Below are 18,882 nucleotides of genomic sequence, written 5' to 3' on the forward strand. Positions count from 1 at the left end.
TTTTAGTAAATGCATACATAAGTTGTCGCATCTAATTGTAGAATTCTTTAGGTTAGTTCTCAAGAAATCCACTACTATACGTTTGACGTATGACATTTTAAACGTTTTTTACCATTTTATATACGAAAAGTAATGATTATAAAAAACATTCTGTAATATTTATTATCACTCTTATTTGGATATTTATTACTGTACCAGGTGTATAAAATATATTATAGAATAATAATTAGGTGATTGATGACATATCATTTTTGTTAAGTCAGGTGAGTGCTTTTATTATAATAAGTTAATTTGAAGTTGATTGTTTTTAAAACATAGTTTCCTAAATATCCCATTTTTTTAATGCTCTTGATAACGTAAAGTGTAATTTCACAAATTTTTTTAAAAAATACTTTGAATTGAGCGTTTCAGCTGAAGCATAGCAACAAGATTCCGCCGCACAGTTACATCTGAGGTCAATAAAAATGTTGACCTTACCCGAAGCCGGTCCTGTAACACTCGATAAAATTTTCCGCTTACAAATCGTCATTATTCCCACAAATAAACAACACAAACGGCTTTAAAACAATAAAAGTTTAATGTAAAATTAAAAGCACACGAAAATTATTATAATTAAAGCAAAATTTTAATTACAATGTCAATAATATAATTTTAATCAGGACCGGCACCAGGACGAATCTCCCTCGATCTAATTACTTTCGTTTACCAGCCGTGGGTTTTACACGTTATCGGTGCGATTTGCGTTGACATGCGAAAGTTAAAATGTTTATTAAAACGTCACGTCATCGGGACCCAGACTTCGCAAATTAATGAGGGCATAAAAAAAACGAATTGAACGTTGACATTACGTCAATTGCATTAACATTTATCCGTCGCATTCAGGATGCTGCGACTGCAAGTTGTCGGTGACAGACCGTCAGTCGGATGACGAAAAACCTGCGGAGTTCCGAATTGACGTTCGCGTGGTGTAACGTCGAGGACCTTGGGACGTTGGGAATCGGTCCGTGCGGTTTCGCGCGAGGGTGCGTGGCTACGTCATCGAAAACGGTGTCGTCACCGCGTTTCGCGGCCTATGCCGTGAAGTGGCGGCCGGTGGAAGGGATGTGATTGGAGGTTGCGTTCAGGCCGTCGGCCATCTTGGGACTTAAAAATAACCGAAAATCCTTATGTTGGCAACGGTACCCTTGTATGAGATTAGCACTCCTTTACCGGACGGTGCGATCGGTGCGAACCAGCTTTCGAAGTGGACGAGAAGTTTACGAATCATGTCGACGGCTAACATGTACGCGGTGCAGTCCGATTAGTGTTGTGCACGGAGTTGTCAATAATGTAACCAGAAGTCCCGGTTTTTCTGTAAATATAACTGGTAGTTTTCGTAATAAGTGAGTCCGGCAACATAGTAGAGCACCGAGTGTTGATCTTATTGCGGCGCTATGGCCTATGGCCGCTAAAACATAGACGGTGGGATCAAATCCGTGCCTAACCTCATTCGTAAACAAGACGGCTTTTCGATGGTGGGTGACGGTGCTGGTGTTCCTTGCGTATTAACGTTACACGGAGCATAAACATTATGGAATGTAGTGTTGGTTTCGGCTGCTCAATATCGTAACCATTTACCGAAATGCACAAGGTAAAGGAAGAGCGTCACGATGAGGCCGAAATACAGGAACTGGCGGCAAAGTTTGTTGAGGCCAACAAGGCGAAAATGGCAAATTTGTCCCGACCACAGGCCTCGTGCACTGGCATGAACATATTAACGTTCCTGCAGCCGGACAAGAAAAATGTCAACAACACAAGCCCAGCAGCCGGTGAGCCCAGGCCGGTTGATGAGGAGTCAATCAAAGGCAGGTTCGGTTGGTCACAAGTTGGCAAGGAACATATCCCATACATATTTCGATCAGGTGAACACTACTGTGCTGTACGGATGGTGGAGATGAAAGTCCTAAACACACTACTCAACTACCTCCACCAGGACTTGTACAACTGTACGAACATTAGGAGTTATTATATTACAGAAGCCGAGGCAAGGTTATTCAATGAGATCAACTACAAACACTCGGATTATCAGTTTGGCAGGGAACAGTTCACCACCAGGGACCTGATTGTGCGGTACGCGGACGCCAACGAGTTCTACCAATTTTTAGGACATTGTTACAACAAACTAATTAGTGCTGTGGACGCAGACTCGATGCAGCGGTGCGGCTTTATAAGGATAAATAGGGAATCAGTGGTACCTTATACTGTGTATAACGGCCAAAAGTACGTGCCCCTCTTTTATTTTGAGGGCGAAACGGACAATCTGAAGCAGCGCGCTGATAAACTGGAGGGCTGGGACCTTGCATACCTGAAGTTCTGTTGCAAAGTGCAGGGCATACGAAACGAACTGTTCGCCCACGATTCCTGTTCTGTGATTAGCCTTAACGATATTAAAAACTATTTCCCACCAGGGACCCTCTTCGAGGACTACTGGCCAAAGAAAAACCTGGACTCGCAGCTGCTGGTGAACAGCAACTCGTCCCGGAGCCACGCGCAAATCGCCCAGTGGACGAGGAAGCCGACGGCGCCGCCGGCACCGATCGTCAGCCATCCGCCCCCGTCGCCGAAGCCGGCCACCCAGGCGAAGGCGCCGAACAACAACCCCCTGCCGCACAACATCCAGGTGTACGGAAACTATCTGGGTGGCGGCACCGCCACCACCACCGGGCCGTACCTGTCGCAACCGAGGACGGCTAGTTCGGCCTCCAGGGCGACCTACGTAGGCAATGCGGGGAGGAATATCAGACCGTCGACGTCCTATTACGGTGCCATGACGCCGGCTCCGCCGCCCCTGGTTAGGGTGTCACAGACGTAAGTTTCTTCTATGTGAAGGACCACTGGTCTTTACCACCTGTGTGAATGTGGACTAACGTTGGTTTGGTCCTTTGACTGATTAGGATCTTGTGCCATTTAATTTTTAATCCAAGCACATTATTTGTATTAAAATTAATATGTGTGATTAAAAGTTTTGGAACTTATTGTTCCTATTAGATAAAAACGTTTGAGACCTGTCACACTTACTTTTTACTTATCAACTTTGGCAATCCAATTTATAATAAAAACAACTTTCATGGGAATATAAAAACTTGATTAAATAATTATTCTAAATGTGAAAATAACTTTTAATTAGTGTTCCTAGAAACAAAATTGTCTATTAAAATTTTATTGTTAACTGACATATAATTCTTATATTATATATAAGGAAAATATTTAAATACACTTGTTGAGTTGCCAATGAAAATAATTTTACCTACACATCAAATTGTTCATTAAGTTCTAAATAAAAATCATTTATATATTTTTAAATATTAAAAATAAATTAAATTATAAATTGTTACATATTTTCAAGCAGAAATATTACATAATAAATTTTTAAATATATAATTCTTGTACAATTAATCTTAATCTCCAAAATAAATGTCAAAATTAGCTCTTAATTACTGTTGAACACTCCGAATTGAACACTTAAAACTGTCAGATCAAATTTATTAACTGATTCGTTCACTCTGGAGGGAAAATTGTCCACAAAAGCTTTTTTCAAATAATATAAACTATATTTATTTATGTTTTATTAATTTAAAAGTATAAAATTTTCAACAAATTGTAAAATTATTAAAATTTATATTAATGTTTCTTTTCTTTTTAATACAGATTTGTTAATTAATTTTTCAACTTTTGTCCTGAGAATTTTTTATATAAAATTTATTAAACTAGAAACTAAGGATTCAATTTCTTTCATTAAATGTTCTTTCATAGAAATGTAAAAAACGAGATGTATTATATTTTATTTAATATGCTTCTTGAATTACTTTTGTACAAAATTTTAACTGCATTTTAACTATTGATAAAAATTCTAATTATAATTCTTAATAAAAATAATTTACACTTGTTTTTAACTATTAAAAATAATTAGGATGATTTTGGTTATAATTATTCAAATAAAAAATCTTTTATTGTCACATAATAAAAAGATTCTGATAAAATATATTGATTAATTATCACATTAGAAATATTAATAATATAAATTAATATTTCTTTTCTTTTTAATAGAAATTTGTTAATTAATGTCTCAACTATTATCCTTAGAACTTTTCATATAAAATTTATTAAACTAAAAATTGAGGATTCAATTTCTTTCTTTAAATATTTCTTCATAAAAAATATAAACAAGATGTATTATATTTTATTTAATACGCTTTGTGAATTAGGTTTTTACAAAATAATTATAACTGCAAATTAAATTCCTCTGAAATGTGTTTATAAAACTTACATATTTTTATAATTATTCAAATAAAAAATCTTTCATTGCTAAATAATAAAAAATTGTCAGTCATTTGGATTAAACACTTAAAAGATCCTGATAAAATATATTGATTAATCATGTCACATTAGAAAAATAAATAAAATTGTTTAAATATTTTAAATGTTTATAATAAGCACTGAATTATTCAATTAATTTCTTGTTTAGTTCATTTATTTATTATTATCATACAATCACTTGTAACTCTAATAAAAATTTACATATTAAAAATAAATAATATGATAATTAATTGTTGTTGAAACTTTCAAATTAAAGCTTTAAAACGGCCTGGTAAAATTTATTGATTGATAATGTGACAGGATATAAAAATAAAATTGTTCACAAAAACTTTTCAGTTAAAACTTGCCTGCCCCTAAATAATTTAAACTCTACAAGAAACTGCTTTATTTAATGTACAAATGCAATAAAATTTTCCTGAAATTATATACGGAAATATTAGTTTCATTTAAACTAGATTGGCTTTTTTTCAATAAAGTTTGTTTAATTAATACTGGAAACATCAGAATTTTTCATATAAAATTTATTAATTAAACTAAGAACGAAACTTTAAACTTTTTCATTAGACTTCCCTCTTTATGAAATTTGAAACTTTCTGAATTATTCCGTTAATCAATTGTTAATATATTCTTTCTATCTTAATGTCAAAATTATCTGTCAATTTATGTCAAGGCATTCTAAATTTAAAAATAAATTTGTCCTCGTAAATTTCTTTGTCAGTTAAATAATTAAAGAATTATATAAGAAGCCTCAGAATCGATGAGGAATATGTATAATAAATATTGAATAATTTTTTCATTAAATAAAATTGAATTAAATCCATTGGCACCTGTAACTAATTTGCAAGAACATAATTTGTAATGTTTATTATGAGCACACGAGCTTTCGATGCCATTTTTAATATTAAAATTAAAATTAATTAATATGGTAATACATTACCAGGTCGTTCTTTGTGCCCGAAAACCATTCATAATATTTTAAATGCTGTTTATGCAAATATTTACAAATAGTTTTTATATTTGTATTAATTTAATATAAACAAATATTTGAATATTTCTAAAATAATTAACTACTATTTTTTAAGTTTATAATACAGGGATAAATAAATAAATAAATCAAGAAAATTGGCGAATGTGGTGTATGATTATTTTATGATTGGAAGTTCTTAAATAATTCAAACACGATATAAATACACATTTATAAAACACGTTTACGTTTCCCTAAGTGTTGAAGAATATCGATTTATATAGTCTACATTATAATAGTTAGACATGACATTATCAATAATCAAATTAGATTAATCGTACTTTTAATTGGAGGTAATAACATCCGAATCAATACGGCTTAAAACTAATAAATAATAATAAAAATTTTTATTGACACATTCGTAAAAAAATTGATATAACTAATTTAATGAGACCCGGGCCTACCCACAGAATTATCCATATCCGTCAAATCTTCCAAGTTAATGGAGAATTGCCGCATCACAAACAATATCTACAAATCAATATTTGTAGATTTGAACTTGATCAAATTAACAAACAATATACTTAATTGAATAATACGTGTTTGTGAGTATTTTGAAATCACATCCAGAGATGCAGAAGCAATGTCAATTTAACTTTAACTAAAGCGATGTTAATTGAATTTGTTTTGCTGACCGCATAAAAATATTGCTAAAACAGTTTCCATTTATCGGATTTGATTGTTTTTTTTTTAAGAGAAAAATTACATTACCACTTGAATTATTCAGTTTGTCTGTTTTTATAGTTACCATCCAACATACGGAAAAGATGATTGGTAAGTTTAGATAAGTTGTGGACGTTTTTAGTTTTTTTTTGTTTTAAAGCTAGCTTATTTATTTACGTTGGAACAAATTTTATTTATAAAAGAAACAATTTAATTAAGTGCCTAACATTAAAATAATAAATAATGTCACACAGCCTGGAATACACAACATACAGAAAAAATATTGTTTTACGTTTTCTAATTATATATTAATTAACTAAAATACACAAAACATTTTAATTAAAAACTTATTTCATGATATATTTATCAAAAGACTTGTTATTAACAATATTGATAATTTATATGAACATTTTCATTGATTAGTTCATTGTTTGAGAATTTTTTATTTTATTTTATTCTATTTATAAAATATTAAATTTAAATTACAGGTTTGAGTAAAATTTATATGCATTTTATTTATAAAAGTATGCTTTTTTCTTTTACAGAAAAATTATTAAAATATGATTAAACAATCTCAAATGTTTCAAATTGATTGAGGTGAAATTTGATTAATATTCTTTTAAATGCAGGAACAAAGATTATACTACAATAAACGATAATGATTTGGAGTAAAACAATTCATTATGGAACATAATTTTTTATTTAAAACTGAAAAAATTTATTCATGTAATTATTAATTAAATAAAATAAAAAATGCATGTTGTATGAATATTTTTATTAAAATTTATTTTATTGTATACTTATCAAAGAACTAGTTTTAATATTAAATAAATATTAATAAAACATATAAAATTTTTCACCGATTATTTTGTTGTTTGAGGTTTTGTACCAACAAAAATTTACGTTCAATTAGAATAATCAATAGGTATTTTGCTATTTATAAATTTAAATTTCAAGTTCAAGTAAAGTTTGTATGCATTTTATTCATTAATGCATGTTTTTTTCTTTTGGATGTGTGTGCATCATATTTATTTAAGATAAATTATTAAAATATAATTTAACAATCTTAAATATAACAATTGATTATGCTGAAATGTGATTAAAATTCACTTAAATACAAGAATAAATGATAACGATTTAATGTAAACCATTCAATATGGAATTTTTATAATGTAATTTATTTTCCATTTTCTAATTATTAATTAAGTAAAATAAAGAATCTTTTGGCGTAAATATTTTAATTAAAAACTTTTATCAAAAAACTAGTTTTAGTATTACCACCACTTAAATATTGAAGAATTTTGAGCCAATAAAAATTTACGTTTATTTAAAATAATCGATAGGTGTTTTGCTATTTATAAATTATTAATTTTAAATTACCAGTTCGAGTAAAATTTGTATGCATTTTATTTATTAATGCATGTTTTTTTTTCTTTTAGATGTATAATTTACACAAGAAAAATTATTATTATTAAATTATAATTAAACAAATGTAACATTGATTGTGCTGAAAATTGATTAAAATTCTTTGAAATGCAGGAACAGAGATTGTACTATAATAAACGATAATAATTTTGAGTAAAACAATTCAATGTGGAGCATACATTTTTATTTTGATAAAGATTTATAATTTTAAAAAACAAGCCAAAAAAATATATTATTTTCCATTTTGTAAAAATGTAAATTCAAAAAAGAATATTGATAGTGCTCATTTAGAAAACAACAGAAAAATATTTTATGTATATATAGGGTGATTCACCTAACTTATTCATTAGAAGTTTGGAAAATGGAAAAAGTTATTGATCTAAAATTTTTATAGCAATTATAACGTGACTTGACTACTTTTCTAATTTATTTTGGACGAAAGTTCATTTCCGGTTTCTCCGGAAGTGACATCAACTGCGTTAATTTCAATGGAAATATATGTATATATTTCGATTTTTAAATTCTACATGTGGTTACATATAAAAGGGCCATACCAACCCAATTGCCCAAAAATTTTGACATGGAGGATCTGACTAAAATGTCTGTAAAACTACTAATTTTAATGCTAAAAAAATCATTTTTATCATACACATTAACCAAGTACCGTCCTATAAGCAGCCATTATTAATACTCCCAAATTTTATACAGGGTGTTCGTTATTTATGGTTAATTTTGTGGGTCATCAGTTATTTTTAAAATAAATGTTTAAATTAAATTAAGAAAGTGGTTCAAGTCAAGTTATAATTGTCATAAATTTTTAAAATCAGTACCTTTTCTGTTCTCCATAAATGAATAAATTATAATTAATTATATAAAAATTTTTTTGATCATTTATTGTTCAAAAATTTATATAATTAAAATTTACGTTCATTTAAAATAGTCAGTAGGTATTTTATTATTTGTAAAATTTCATGCTCGAGTAAAATTTCTACGCATTTTATTATTAGTACATGTTTTTTTCATTTAGAAGTAATAGTATTTTTTCAATATAAATTATAAAAAATGATAATTAATTAATATAAAACCGTTCAATAAAGAAATTTACATACTAAAACATATGGTAGAAATATTTTAATTAAAATCTTATTACATAAAATATTTATAAAACTATTAATTTAAACGTAAATGATTATAAAAAACGTTTATAAATGAATTTTTATTGATGATTTTTCATTTAAAATTGTTTTCAAAAAAAAAAAAAGAAAATTGTAGATTTAATTTTATGAAATTCTTTCAAGAATAAATATTAAAACTGAATAGTGTAATATATTAATAATTTTATTTTTAAGAATTTTGTACAAATAAAAATACTTTCATTCACAAAGAGTCAACAGAAGTTTTAGTTAATTAACATGTTTCTTTAACGTCAAAATTTAATTAAACAATTATAATTATTGATCATGACGTTAAATATTAATAAACCATAAAAAATCATCGATCATTTTATTGTTTAAGAATTTTATACCTATAAAAAATTACATTTATATACGAATAGTTTTAACAGATTTAATTTTTAAAAAATCATATCCTCAATCTATTAATTAAAGAATGTTTCTTATATTTAGATAATATTTATTCAAGAACAATATTAAAATATAATTAAATAATTCTTAGCTATTGAATGTACTAAAATGTAATAAAAATGTGTATAAATGCATTTGACATAAAAACGGTCGTAAAATCAAATATTAATAAACTAAATAAAAAGTTAATTTTATTGTTTAAGAATTTTGTACTAACAAAAATTTACATTTATTTACGAGCAGTCAACATATTTAATTTTATAAAATTCACGTTTGAATCAATTCAGTAATTAAAGCACGTTTCTTTTGTTTATATAATATTAATTCACGAACTTTTATTAAAATATAATTAAATAATGTTGAACTATTGATTGTGTTAAAATATAATTAAAATTCTTGTAAATGCAAAACAACTTGTCATAAAAACAGTCATGACATCAAATATTAATAAAATATAAAAAAAAATTCATTAATCATTTTATTGTTTAAGTATCTTCTACCAACAGACTTTACGTTTATTTAGAATAATCAATAGGTATTATGTTCTGAGTACAGTTTGTATGCATTTTATTTTATTAATGCATGATTTTATATTTAGATGTGTGTATAATATTCAAGATAAATATTAAATATGATGGTGTTGAAGTTTGGTTAAAATTCAATTAAATTCAGGAGGATTAAATTTTTACACTAATACATTTTATACAAAAACTTATTTTACAATACATTTATTAAACAATTAATTTGAACATAAATGTAATATTTACAAAAAACTAAATTTTTATCTATGATTTTATTATTTAAAATTGTTCCAAAGTAAATTTTAACAAAAATTTTACGTCAACAGAAATTTTAGTAGTGTTAAAACTCTAAAAATCAATTTGAATCAGTGTATTTATTAATGCATGTTTTATTGCAATTATTGAAATATAATCATATCGATAGTGCTAAAATATAATTAAAATTCTTGTAAATGCAAGAGTGTCATGTTGATAAAAATGCAATTGACGTTTACAAATCGAATTTCAATATATTGATTCAATCAGTGTCAGTTTCATTACTTTATCCGATATTGGTCGGTTAATAATAGATTATTAAAATGCTGAAATTTCTGCTCATTGTGTGCATCCCAACAAATTCGCAAATTATTTCTGTGACTTTTTCCAGTAATCTCGAGGTTAACATATTCGAGAACGAGTAAGTAAACCCAAAATACCCAAAATATGCATGATTATTATTATTAGTATTATTTTAGACACTAGAGTTTGCTTAATTCCGTTAATTTAATTAAAAAAAAAGTTGTGTAATATTTTCTGAAGCCTTGTAAAAATTTTAATTCACATGCATCAAAAACCGGAAATGCCGGAATGTCGAGTTACATGCGTCGAGAATATTTTCCTTCATATCGCGGAGGGAATTTAAAATTCATTTTAGATAAGCCACAAGAGTGCGTATACGGGGTGAGCGGAAAAAGTTTCGGTCTGTCGTAGTCACGTGTCACTGTACGTGAGTAGTCCACCTGAAATTCCGACGTGAAATTCAATATTGTTTCGATTTTGTTCCTCTTTTATCGTGCTGAGTCTAGTTTTGCTGAGTTGCTGGTAGCGTAAACATTAAAAATTGTTGATACAACTTATCTTCAGATAAAATTGTTCTTGGGAACTCGACATAACACTACGATCGTTCCGATTCGATATGGCTTGTTATCGATATTGAGGAGGGTATTATTTTGTCAACAATACATTTCTCTTTATTGATAAACTAAAATATGTAGTTTTATTAGTCCTCAAATAAAAATGTTTTACGATTGTGTTCGTCATATAAATGCTATTTTATTTTATTAAATTCCTTAAGTATTTGTCTATTTTTTACAATTAAATGTCATGGAATGCATTGATATTTATTTATATTTTTGTTAAAAGTAGGGTGAATGGAGTGAAACAATTAAAAACCATTTCTAATGTTTTCTATGTTCCATAGTTATTCCCAATACGGAAAAAAAGAATGGTGAGTTTAAAAATTTGTATACTTTTATTTAAAAAATCATTTTCGACTACTCGTTCACTAACATGGTGAAATCTTCTTAGTTATTCCCAATACCCGAAGGATGAGTGGTGAGTTAAATGGTTGATGTCTGACCTCATAACGTAGTTAGTGGGTTGACTCTTTTTAAGTTTCCCTTTTCTTTCGGCTAAGGTACCAAACTATCGATAAATTATATATATATTTTTTATTTTATGCACGTTTTACTGCACAATTTTATTGTTTTGACAGATAATCATTATACAGAGTGTTTGCTAGAAGACGACCACTTTAATGTATCTTTGTTATTGAACAACAAAAGTGATTTGTTGTGTTTTTGATGGGTTACATACTTCGTCCGTTATAACGGACAAACTGGAACTGTCTCAAATTTTTCACAACTCACCTGGTTTATTGTAAAAGCACATAAAAAGTTTATAGATCAAAATTTATTGCTAAAACAAAGATCTATTGTTATTGACTTAAACATACTCAAATTAAGTAAAATCAATCAATCAACCTTTTTAAAATTATTAATTAGCTTAATATCAAAATTTTCGATGCTGCTGCTAAAATATTATTGTTTTATTACGACTATAAAATTTATATTGATTAGAATTATTGATAGTTATTTGAGCCTGACAATTAATTGCTTTTATATTTAAATGAACCATACCTATAAAAAAGCGTTTGATCCGTCCGAACCTTGAGAGAGACATCATACTCGACAGAGACAGGAAAAGTCTCCCACTACGTGTATAGTGATGGCCACGTAGTGGAAGACTATTCCTGCCTCTGTCGTGCATGATGTCTCTTAAGATTCAGATGAATCAAACGCTTTTCGTTAAGTATACTGTGTGCACAAAAATTAACCACAATAGGCCTATTCGACCCATTTACCTACCAATATGCTTTTTAAGAGTGATGCAAGTCTTCAAAGGTTCTTCCAGTTGCTGCAATGCTCTTAGTAACTGGTCTCACAAAATTATAATTCAATTGAATTATGATATTAAAATGTTCGATCTAAAATTTATGAGATGAAACTTCAAAGTTAAAATAAAAAAGTTTGGGAAATTTTAAGCTCCTCTTCACCCCCTCCAATACCTCTGTAGTTTTTGAACCAATTCAAACCTATTTTGTTAGACTTATATAACTACAAAATTTCGTTATTCTACCATTGTTAGTTTCCGATATATCATGATAACTATATTAAGTAATCAACCTTTGAAAGCCTGTATCTCTTAGGAAGCATATTGGTATATAGGTAAATTGGGTCAATTTAGTCTATTTTAAGGACAAGAATATGTGGTTGTGCACTCAATTTAACCCTGTACATTAAAACCAATTAAAATTGTTTGTTTATTTATTTAATATTCGTTTATTATCAGTCTCATATGATTATCAACAATTCTAAATAATTTAGAATTTTATTATTGTCATAAAACAATATTTTAAAATGACGAGCTGTCAACAGTACCAAATGTTTTGAGAAAACCAATAAAAAATTTGAAAAAGCTTCCAAGCTTTCGATTATGTTGTAAATTGTTCCAGTTGGCTATGAATGGTTTATTGTATAAATCTTATGTGAGCTTGAAAAGGATGCCAACAAGTGGGATCATAATGGATAAGATCTGTTTACATATAACAATAGATCTTAGTTTTACCATTAAATTTCTAAAGTTTTTACGTAGCTTTTAAAATAAACCAGATGCAAGTATGGAAAATACATGATACATTTTCAGTTTTCCATTATAAAGGACCATATTGTCTATCTGAAATTTGATTCTTAACAACTCAATAACAAAAATACGTTTAAAGTTGGTCGTTGTTTATTATTTTTCTTAAGAAAATTAATTGTAACAATATTTTGGACAAGTACTACAAGGTGTTATTATTTTCCTAAAAATTTTGATATACTTTTGTAAATATTAGTTCATTATTAACTCAAAATTTAGATTTTGAAAGGTTGGTATTTCAAAAACTTATTTTTGGCAAAATGAAAAATATTTTGCTGTTCTATTATTATAATTTTTATTGCTTGTATTTTTATTTTGTATATTATTTATGATTCAAATAAAGATTTAACAAAAAAAAACTATTTGAGTCAGTTGTTTGGCTAAATTAAAATATACGAGGTCATAAAATCATCCCCAGAATTTAAAATCAAAAAAAAAAAAAAATTTCATCCATCCTCTCGATTACCTCTCACTAGGTCCTCCCCAAGAGTTTTCTTTAGTTTAGTGTATTGGAATTTAGTAGATGATTTATTGATTGGTTTTCTTTGTAATTCCAGGCAAGCATCGTACGCAAACTCGCAAAGCAATACGGGGAACTCGTCGGGTTACATGATAATGGAGCCCAGCTATCAGAAGTACCCTCCCCCACCACTGATACAGATGAATGGCGCCATCGCGAGGTACGACAGCAACAACAGGTACGCGTCTCGGTTCTGATAGTTATAAAGAACAATGAACTGATTTACAGTGGATGGGACGTGACTGAGGTGGAGGAAATTTTTTGTGAAATTTTTCTAAATAGCCTTGTTTTTTGTACACCTGTTTGGAAAATATATGAACAGTAATAGGAAAAAGGAGGAAAATATAGGAAAACGTATTCTCCATACGTACTATCTTAAAATTCAAATTTTTCTGTTCACATTAGATTTTTTAATAGAATTTTTCAGACCATAAAGGAGGTCCTAAAAGATTTTCTACCTATTTTAAATGTTGTAGATAAATTCTGATGTTCATATTTTGTACATTACTCAGAGCTCCTGGGTCTGTTTAAAAAAAAGATGACGATAAATATGAAAATAAGTCTTCTAAAAATTCATTTTTTCTGTTTATTCTACATATTTTAATAGATAAGTATGTATAAAATAGGTTACAACCCACGACACTCACATCAGAACTTTCTAAGCTATTTAGAATTTTAATAAGAACTCTTGGAATTACATTTTTTTAAGAAAAATGATATATAGCAAGATTTGTTACACAGAACACTTAAAACTCTCATCAAAACTTCCTGAGCCATTCAAAACTTTGATAAGAACTCTTGGAATTGCATTTTTTAAGAAAAATAGCAAGATTTGTTACATGTTACCTAAAAAATCATTTCTTTTCTGTCTATTCTAAATATTTTAATAGACAGGTGTATAAACTCTGATGGAATTCTTTACAGGGCACTTTAAATTCTCATTAAAACTTCCTGAGCTGGTCAAAACTTTGATAAGAACTCTTGGAATTACATTTTTTAAGAAAAATAGCAAGGTTTGTTACATGTTACCTAAAAATTCAATTTTTTTTTGTCTTTTCTAAATGTTTTAATAGGTAAGTGTATAAACTCTGATAGAAATCTTTGCATGATACTTAAAACTCTCGTCAGAGCTTCCTGAGCAATGTAGAATTTTGATAAGAACTCGTGGAACTGTATTTTTTAAGAAAAATAGTCAGATTTATTACATGGTATCTAAAAATTGAATTGAAAGTATGAATACTGATAGAACTCTTTACAGAAAACATAAAACTCTGATCAGAGCCACCTTAGCTAATTAGAACTTTGATAAGAATTCTTGAAAAATGATAAATTCACATTACATATATTATATAAAAATTCATTTTTTCTGCCTATTTTAAATGTTTTACTAGATAAGTGATAAAGAAGGATTTATGATAACATCATACTTGAAAATTTAATTCTAGTCCATTACATATTTTTGGAAGAAACCTTTTTGTTTAATAGATAAGAATTTAAATTCTAATAAAACTCTTGGAAATCTATTTTTAGGAATGATTATGAATAACAATTTGTACAACATACAATAATACAGGATATTTATTTAGTTTAGTCTATTTTATATTTAATTTATAGTTAAAAAATCCATAAAAAAATTATTGTTGCGCGGCCACTGTTATACATTTTAGTAAACATCAATACTTAATTTTTATGTTGTTTGATGTATATGTTGGACTTGTGATTGCTGTACTAACTAAACACATTTTTTGTTAGGGACGGCATGAACACATACAACGTGAGCAGCACGCAACAGCCGATAATAAACCAGCAGCCGGCGCACCAGGCGACGCGGGCCCAGTGCACGACGCCGTCCGGCGTGCCGGACGACCGGAACGCGGCGACGAACGGCCGGATGCAGGCGACGATGCGCCAAAAGCTGATCCCCATACCGGAACAGCCCAACAACATTCCATACAAGGTGATACCGAAGGAGATAGCGGAGGGCAAGGTCGTGCCGTGCATCACCATGAAACCGTACCAGCACTCGAACGCCAGCGACCTGCTGGTCACGTTGCCCGATCTCATTGCGAACTTTTTCCACAACATGCCGGTGCAGTCGTGCCAGCAGGTGATGCACGTGCTGGGCATCGAACTCTACAAGCCAAATACGTAAGTGGGGGGGGTTGTGTGGGGTGTCGGTCTGCGCATGCGCATTACTGATGTGTCGTTTTCGTTGTTTTCAGCGCCCAGTTCCGCGTGCTGATGGAAACGGGCAAATATCAAAACATAACGGACACCTCGCTGCCGCTAGTGCAAGTGCGGAATGTGGTCGACTACATGCCGCAATTGAAGTATATGTTAAGTATGCCGGAACCGCCGGCGAAAAGACAGAGGCCCAGCTAGGATTGGGGCGGATTGTGGGGCTATAATTTTTACAATTATTAGTCGTGTGTGCGAGCTCCCCACGAATTTATGTGTTTATAAAAAAATGTTGTTCCTACTATGTACCAACCCATTTCATGGACCTTATTGAAATGTTGCTATACATGGCGATTTTGTTTATAATTATTATTTTTGGCACGGCGGTATAACTAGGTATGGCCTGTGCTCAAGCGTCACAATTGTTCAGTTCATGTTTTATTCATAAATATTATAATCGTCATTTATGTATTTTTTTATATATAAACTTTTCTACTAATTTGGTACATTGCAAAAATGTACTAATAAGGCAGAATAATTTAATCTGTCCATCTTACACATTTTTCCACCCTAGTAAAACTTTAACAATGTGTAGAATTATCCATGTGATATATGACTATTTGTAGTCATAAAAACTTTTTTTTTTTTTGCTGCAGACATCTAAAAATTAATAATAATAATACTGTGGTGTTAATTAAAGTTGTAAACGATTTTTCAGAAACACTTATTATTAATATTTAGTTAGGCCCATTTTTAATAATATCTTTGTAAAACTGCAGTTTTGTTCTTTTAATTTGTAAATGAAACTAGTGACTGGAATTTGTATCTTTAAGTTTTCAAGAAATTAAAATGACTACACTATTACACTAAATAAAATATAATTTTATAAGATTTTTTTTTGTTCGGCTGACGTCCTGTATTCAAATTCTGTACATCTTACGGAATTAATTGTCAATAAAAGCATGCCCCACTTTATAATTTTTCTTAACACCACACGTACGTAAAAGACATGCGGCAACATTTTCTTTTAATTTATTTACTGTGATTACCATCATTCATATTAAACGAATTTGTATGAACCTAGATCGGTCTAATACCTAGATATACTCCTGTTTGCCTTATGACATATTATTGACACATACAGGTATTTTAAATGATCGCCTTATTCGGTAAACTATTTCTTTCGTCGATTTAATGCAGCCAATTTTGTTGCTTCTTAAAAAATTTTTGGACATTTTCTAGTCAATTAACACAATAATTTTGACTGTCAGCCGATGTAGATTTGAAATATCTGTTTATTTCTGTATAATTTATTTCTGTACACAAAAATATATAAATATATAGATGTTTATGTCAAGAAATGTCCAGGGTAGGGGTAGCAGAAATAGAAAACACATTCTAGATTATTTATTTATTGTTTTAAATAATTTAGATGCGTATTTATTTATTACTATTATTATTTCGTCTTACTGTAAAAGTTTTTCGTGAGATCTGATTAGTTTATTTCAAAAACTAGACAAACGGTGTCTTGGTTACTCTGCCGCTACTCGAATCTAAAATCAAACACTGCATTTTTTTGTATCAAACGACCAGTGTATCCAAGATTGTCTTAACATCTCTCTAAAGTTTTCACTTGAGACCATTTATGCTCCTGCCTGTGATATTAATACAGATACAATTACGAATCAGTATTCAGAATTCTATTTTAACTTCGCTATTTTTTTTTTCAATATGTATGTACAGCCATCACATCCCACAGTTTGGTTAATGTATTTTTTTTTTTGTTTCTTTGTCGATTTTATGTTATGTGACTTTTTTTAGTGTGATTTGTTATGTGATAGTTTGTACATAATATGTTTATTTGAATACAGTTTTACTGAAGCCGATTTCAATGTAACGAAATTTATATTTTTTATACATGTATAAATTTATTACTTTTGTTTTTTTTTACTGTAACTACTATTGTAATGCAAACGTACTTTGTTCTATTTCATATACTGACTGTGCAAGGGAAAGGAATAGCTAAAATTATTGTTCCTAAATTCCTGAAGGTATAAGTTAACAAATAGGAAATATATGTAAATACTGTAAAGAATTAGTTTCTCAGGCTATGGGTTTCTGAAATTAAAAATTGAAGTTGTGAAATGTAAAGTAGAAAACCTCGGATAAAACTGAGACTGATAAAAATTAGAAGGAAGGTTTTTTACTTGGTATATTTGTGACGTGCTAGCCCACATAGAGATCAGATCTCTCGCCAAAACACCAGATGAATATGTATATCAAACATTTTCTTCCATAAACGTTCAAGCTCTGACATATGCAGTTTTGATGGTTTTTACATTTTTGTACTTAGGTCATAATTTATAAATAAGATCACCATGTAAAAATGAAAAAATAGAGGGCCAGACTTGTATAAATTAAAATGAAACCAAACCCAAGCCTTATTAGACGATAGTGAAATTCGTTTTTCTTACGTTTGGGAGGAAGGTCGTCGCTGCTGTGCAGGGTATAGTCAGATCAAAATTACACATTTGAGCCGTACTTAAACCATATATAACATTCCCTAATTATTTCGATTTATTCGTGAAGGTTTAATCGATGTACAGAGACCTTGTATATGTGTGTATAAAAATCGTAACGAATTAGTTCCTTTCATACAATAAGTGTAATTATTTATAGAGAACAAAACAGTATTTATATATACAGGTCTAGTCAGGAAGGGTTGGGATATGTAATCGACTGATAAATGGCTTAACTTTCCATGTACAAGATTAACATCGATTCCTTTGGATTAGGTGCTACCCCGTGTTCTGAGCCAATATAACAAAAATATTTAATTAATATTGAAGACCAAAGTACCAAGAATTGACTGACCTAACTGGCCTGTATTTTTGTACATAGACAGACAAGTCTGGATCGTTTGTGAACTAACCACGTTACTTCAAAAAAGCTTGTTTTTTACAATAAATGTATATTAAAGCATTTGATATTTGTCTAAAGTTTATTATTTCACATTCATCTATGTACATATTTTAAATCATATATTTCAGGACACATACTTCTAGAACTGTATAATGTATATAAAAAATAAATATTGTTATTTAATATGTAAGTTTCATTTTGTGCATGTACAATTTAATAACTAATAGGGAGAATAAACAGTTTAATTTCTTTTCTGTTCAACATCATATTCTTGTATTTTTTATCGACGGAATACTGTAATGTTATTACTATTTTTTCAGTTATTTTTTCAGCCTTTTTGTAATTAAAACAAAGTGAAGAATTTTTTTTGTTTTTTATTCTGTCCAACGTGTTTTATAAGAAACTAAATTATTAGAAAACATTACTGTAACAGAGTAAATTAAAGCAAAATTG

The 18,882-nt window shown here is 29.2% G+C and overlaps 1 protein-coding gene across 5 annotated transcripts; it reads left to right on the top strand.

Moving 5' to 3' along the window:
* The first annotated feature begins 896 nt into the window (after positions 1-896).
* On the top strand, positions 897-18,612 carry LOC109609470 (uncharacterized). Of its 5 annotated transcripts, none has more exons than XM_049970703.1 (7): positions 897-2,847; positions 6,125-6,154; positions 10,219-10,248; positions 11,032-11,058; positions 13,367-13,489; positions 15,082-15,477; positions 15,552-18,612. In XM_049970703.1, exons 1-7 carry the CDS (start codon positions 1,622-1,624, stop codon positions 15,709-15,711), a joined length of 1,992 nt encoding a protein of 663 aa, XP_049826660.1. In that variant the 5' UTR covers positions 897-1,621; the 3' UTR covers positions 15,712-18,612. The 5 variants fall into 5 exon arrangements, with proteins under 5 accessions (XP_049826660.1, XP_049826659.1, XP_019881688.1 ...); XM_049970702.1 differs by having other exon boundaries at positions 899-2,847; positions 13,367-13,507; XM_020026129.2 differs by lacking the exon at positions 11,032-11,058 and having other exon boundaries at positions 900-2,847; positions 13,367-13,507.
* Positions 18,613-18,882: the final 270 nt, after the last annotated feature.

This window comes from Aethina tumida, chromosome 1, assembly GCF_024364675.1.
Source record: "Aethina tumida isolate Nest 87 chromosome 1, icAetTumi1.1, whole genome shotgun sequence".
NCBI lineage: Eukaryota > Metazoa > Arthropoda > Insecta > Coleoptera > Nitidulidae > Aethina > Aethina tumida.